Here is a 4,824-nt window from a genome sequence, read left to right on the forward strand (position 1 = left end):
GTGTGTGTGTGTGTGTGTGTGTGTGTGTGTGTGTGTGTGTGTGTGTGTGTGTGTGTGTGTGTGTGTGTGTTGTTGTGTGTGGTGCGTGTATGTATATATACATTTGTTCTTTAGCACTTTCTGACTTTCCACCAAGTGATACAGAATCTGAAGAAGAGGCAGAAGAAAAAGATAAGAGTGTAGTATCCGAAATAGCTAAGGAACTAGCCAATGCAAGAATATAAAGTACAATATTGCAGCTATTTTATACAATCAAATAATACACTAGAGGTGTGCGAATTAAGCATTTATATGAGATTGAATCAAATCTTTGATAATATATTCAAAAATTAATCGAATCTTTTTTATTCAAAAACAAATTGAATTTGAATCAAATTTTCCTGAATTTACATTAAAGCTAATTTTAAAATATTTTCAATAACGTTATATATTTTTTTAAGTAAACGAGAAAATAAATCATTTTCAACTTACGAAAGTCGTGTGAAGTATATAAATGAAGCAAATAAAATAAGCGATTGATTTGAAATCGAACCATCAACCATTCGAAATTTTAAATTTTATTTATTATTTTTATTTATTATTTTGAATCGCGGAAACGAATTGAATTGAATCCATTATTGGCGAATTTGACTTGCACTGTACTTACACTACACTAGATTCGTGCATATTAAAAACTGCTTTATGAAATTAGCAAAGTTAAATGTAAAATATATAATAATAAATATATATAAATAAAAAATAAATATATATAAATATTTTAAACTATCTACTGATAATGATATTGTCATGTCACTTAACAAAATGTACATGTATCATTTCATTTGTCTAAGTTAATTATATTGTATCACTGCATTGAAATATTTTATATAAAGCAGTTTTTAATATGTATTGATGTAATGTGAGTGATCGAATTTAGCATAAGATTCGATTTTAAATTATTCGCACACCTCCTGTAATAGAGAGGTTCTAAAAAGTAAAAATAAATTTTGTTATAAAATATCAAAGGATTTTGACTGACAATCTTTTTCAACAAAATAATAAATACATTTAAAATAATTTTTAAAACATCCATAATAATCAATAGTTAAAAACTACGAATGGTTATGTTAAATTAATGAGAATTAAATTAATTATATTAATTTGAAGAAACTTATATTTGTTATTTTACTGGAAAAGATTGTGAGTCAAAAAACCTTTTATATTTTGTAATAAAATTTACTTTTATTTTTTATCTACATTTTACATCCGTTAATTATTTCTATTGGCTCTTTTTTACTGTATTATTTGGCAAAAACAAGCTATAAAATAACATTCATTTTTAAAAAGGAATTATTATTTAAAGAGATTGTCTTTAATATAGATTGGAAATCATTAATATTTTTCGACATAATTGTATACTGACATTTTATATTCTGTATAATATTTGTATTTTGTCAATTAAATTTTTATTTTAGCTTATAATAATATGTGTGAAACATATATTTACAATTAATATTAATCTATTAAGATATATTTAACTATTCAAGGACTTAATTCTTGCAAAAACGAGCAAAAGTATGTGCATTGGAATCGAAGTCGTAGAGTGAACGGAGTCCATTCGTCCGCGCGATCTCTTTCAATTCTTTAGTAAAGTCGTGCAAATCTTCTTTGCGAAGATCTGCCATATATTTGCGCAATTCCACAATCATCGGTGCATCAGCAGATATCAATGGTATCAAATTTGATAATTGTTTTGTCATATTATGCGCTACCCAAATCAGATGGAATCTATTTATATATTCGCATTTAGACTTGAGAGACTCCAGCGACGTTATAGGATGAAATATTATCTAAAAATAAGTGTTGTCAAATTCATTCACATTGGCTATTAAATACCTGGTTAAAAACGTACCTTGTGATTTGGTACTTCCATCCAAGAAATTTTTTTATCTTGTTTAGATTTATCTTCAGTACTTATCCATGATTCGTTTTCCATTTCAATATCCGGCATTTCGCTCACTATAATGCCATTTAAAATTGAGACATCCCTATGAGCACCGACGTGATCTTCACATAGTGGCTCTTTCGTTCTTATTTCATAAATTGCACGCATTATCTCACGTTCAGCAATGTCAGTTGCCCTACGTCTTTAAGATTTAAGAATTTTTATTTATGGGAAGCAAGCATGTAAATTTTTCTTTTGAATATATTTTATTACTTGTCATCATTTTTTCCAACAGCAGCCCATGTAAAAAACGGACCATTCACTATGTCTCCCAAATATGCATAATGTATAAAACCAGGTCCAAGTTGAATTATATTATTTAACAGAGTTGGATTACTTCTAACTGGTTCACCTTCAAGCCATGTAAAAGCTATTCCATTATTTCTCCAAAATCTAATAATTATAATAACATATTTTTGTTTTTTTTTCATTGATATATAATATATCAGATAATCATTTCAACTAAAGAAGCATATCATCTTGCTCACAATCTTATGTGCAGTTTTAACTGCTTACAATGTTTTAACTGCTTACAAAAAATATAAACATATTCATACCTATATTCTTGTATAGTAAGATTAGTAATACATCTGGGCTTTAAAATCATATGATAATCCCAATCAAAAACACCTTCTCTATAGTCATATCTCGTTTTTAGTAACTTCCTGATTCTACGATCCCAATAATTCACAATGGGAACTCCTTCGCATGTTGCACGTGCCCAAAATCTTATAAGAAATTATTACAACAATTAATATAGAAATATACATAAATGTCTGCGGAAGCATTAAGTACTTTTACTTAAAACCGGCGAATTTTTCAAGTCTGTCTCTAGATGCTTTGCATTTTAGAATCTTTCAAATTAAGTTTTGCTCGAGCATCTCAGATACCAAAATCCACCAATATTAGAAACTATTTTATTTTATTACTGTATCTTTTTAAACTTAACATCAACTTACTTAAAAATAGATTCCAAATTATCCCTATCCTTGTGCTTAAATTTTTCTAACGATAACCATGGACACTCAACAGTGCAGGTTGGAATATCGATCAGTTGTTTGGCACATTTTGCTAAATATTTAGCCGTAGCCGGTCTCAAAAGAGTGTTCCCTAAAATCTCCAAATAATATCGCGTCGCCTCTTGAAGTCCTTTGATATATTAATTATGTACATTAGTTCCATTGATTTCTCTGATATAGGCTTGATATTAGTATTCACGAATACATACCTAAATCTTTTTCTAAGCAAAGGCTTAATAAAAGTATCGATCTAGCAACTTGCTCCAAAGTCGGTTCGATAATATGATACGTTATAGTTCGAGCAGGATGTGTGTAAGATGAAGCTAGCGTTTTCACGATATGCCGTGCATCACCAGAACCTACAATCAATACTTCAAGATTGTTCAAAATACAGTCTTCTATTTGTGTTATTTCAGCTTGTAAATCTAGCGGTTGACTATATCCCCACCACATGTTGTTTCAAGATTTGCTGAACTGAACTTTACGAAATATACATTTTCATAGAATCGTTATATATGTACTTAATAATTATAAGGATTTCTATTACCAAGCTTGTTTTAAAAGGTCTGTTATCTCCATGGTAACCTTAGAAACGAACAGAATGATCACAGATTAGATTCAATCATGGTGGAATATACTTCCATCATGGATTCAATAGAATGTTTTAAAAGCAAAATATTTCCGCGAAATGTTTTTTTCTTTGCATTATACATTTGAATTTAGAGGAATAGTTCTATCTCAGCGAAGAGAACTTCCAACAGTTGCAAAATAAATATTGTCCTGAACATGATTCAATGTTTTGAATTGTATTTTGTTCTAATGAATATTTTAATTTTTTTTCTAAGAAGTCATGTTATATGTAAACAGAGATATGTGCATTTGCATGTGCATGTTAATTAGAGGCAGAAAGTAAATAAATAGAAAGACATTTGGCTAGAGGAGTAAGAAGTATTATATTAAAATAAAAACGTTATAGATTTATATAATAAAATTATAAACATATTATTATATATAGTGACATAGTCATGTCTTTTTTAGACTTATAAAACCATTTATTTATTCCTATATATAGAATCTGTGACACAGATAAAAATAGTTCCCTTTTGAACTTTCCTTCAACAAAGTTCGTTTATAAAGATTCTACGTATTTATTCAGCACAATTGCTCATTTGTCCCTCTTTTTCTGTGCTCGTTTGTTACCACAGCGTTGCAAAAGATCAGTAATAGGGCCTTTATGTTGAAATATAGCAACTAGTTGTGTACGTGCTTCGTTCATGCCCTCACTGATTAAATTACTGCGCTGCATATTCCCTTTAATCAGTTCGTTTACGCGTTCGAGACCATCATTATGTTTACTTTTAACGGTTTGCTGTGATTCCAGTAGCGTGAGTGTCGTTTTTAATTTTTCATGAACCTACGAATGTATCATACAAACATGACTCACTGTCTAAATGTAAACAAATTGAAGAAAAAGTCTAAACAATGTGACGAGTCAATATACCTGTTTTTCAAGGGATGCGATATCTTCCATTTGTGTAGTGAGATGATAGATTTTCCATCCATTTAATCTCTGTAATACGTATTTCTGTTGCGCCAGTTCAGCAACTGTTGGTCTTCTTTCCTCACGAGGTCGGACATCGCTAGGTCTTCTATAATGCTGTAATCTAACTGTCCATTTGTTTTTCCAAGAAGAGCCTGAAAACATATAATTAGGAAGAGCATAATTAAGAAAATACGAACGATGTAATGGATATAACGGAACAAAATGTTTATATTTTATATATATATATATATATATATATATATATATATATATATATA

The 4,824-nt window shown here is 29.2% G+C and overlaps 3 protein-coding genes across 3 annotated transcripts in view; 1 reads left to right on the forward strand and 2 right to left on the reverse strand.

The window, feature by feature from the left end:
- The window catches only part of LOC105625123 (ribosome biogenesis protein TSR3 homolog), a 3,182-nt gene extending 2,958 nt beyond the window's left edge, over positions 1 to 224 (forward strand). The window contains exon 4 of the mRNA XM_012206462.1: positions 115 to 224. Within this exon, the coding sequence (XP_012061852.1) occupies positions 115 to 224 (110 nt within the window). The remainder of the gene's footprint in view (positions 1 to 114) is intronic.
- A 1,305-nt stretch (positions 225 to 1,529) lies between these two features.
- On the reverse strand, positions 1,530 to 3,456 carry LOC105625124 (dynein assembly factor 3, axonemal). The gene is made up of 6 exons (XM_012206464.1): positions 3,213 to 3,456; positions 2,944 to 3,133; positions 2,542 to 2,712; positions 2,198 to 2,377; positions 1,892 to 2,126; positions 1,530 to 1,829 (listed from the first exon to the last, which is right to left on the reverse strand). Exons 1-6 carry the CDS (start codon positions 3,454 to 3,456, stop codon positions 1,530 to 1,532), a joined length of 1,320 nt encoding a protein of 439 aa, XP_012061854.1.
- Positions 3,457 to 4,168: 712 nt separating this feature from the next.
- LOC105625125 (histone deacetylase complex subunit SAP130-A) overlaps positions 4,169 to 4,824 on the reverse strand; it is a 6,894-nt gene continuing 6,238 nt past the window's right edge. Inside the window, exons 8-9 of the mRNA XM_012206465.1 lie at positions 4,505 to 4,698; positions 4,169 to 4,417 (exon numbers count right to left, since the gene is read on the reverse strand). Of these exons, the coding sequence (XP_012061855.1) occupies positions 4,169 to 4,417; positions 4,505 to 4,698 (443 nt within the window). The remainder of the gene's footprint in view (positions 4,418 to 4,504; positions 4,699 to 4,824) is intronic.

This window comes from Atta cephalotes, assembly GCF_000143395.1.
Source record: "Atta cephalotes unplaced genomic scaffold scaffold00110, whole genome shotgun sequence".
NCBI classification, from domain to species: Eukaryota; Metazoa; Arthropoda; class Insecta; order Hymenoptera; family Formicidae; genus Atta; species Atta cephalotes.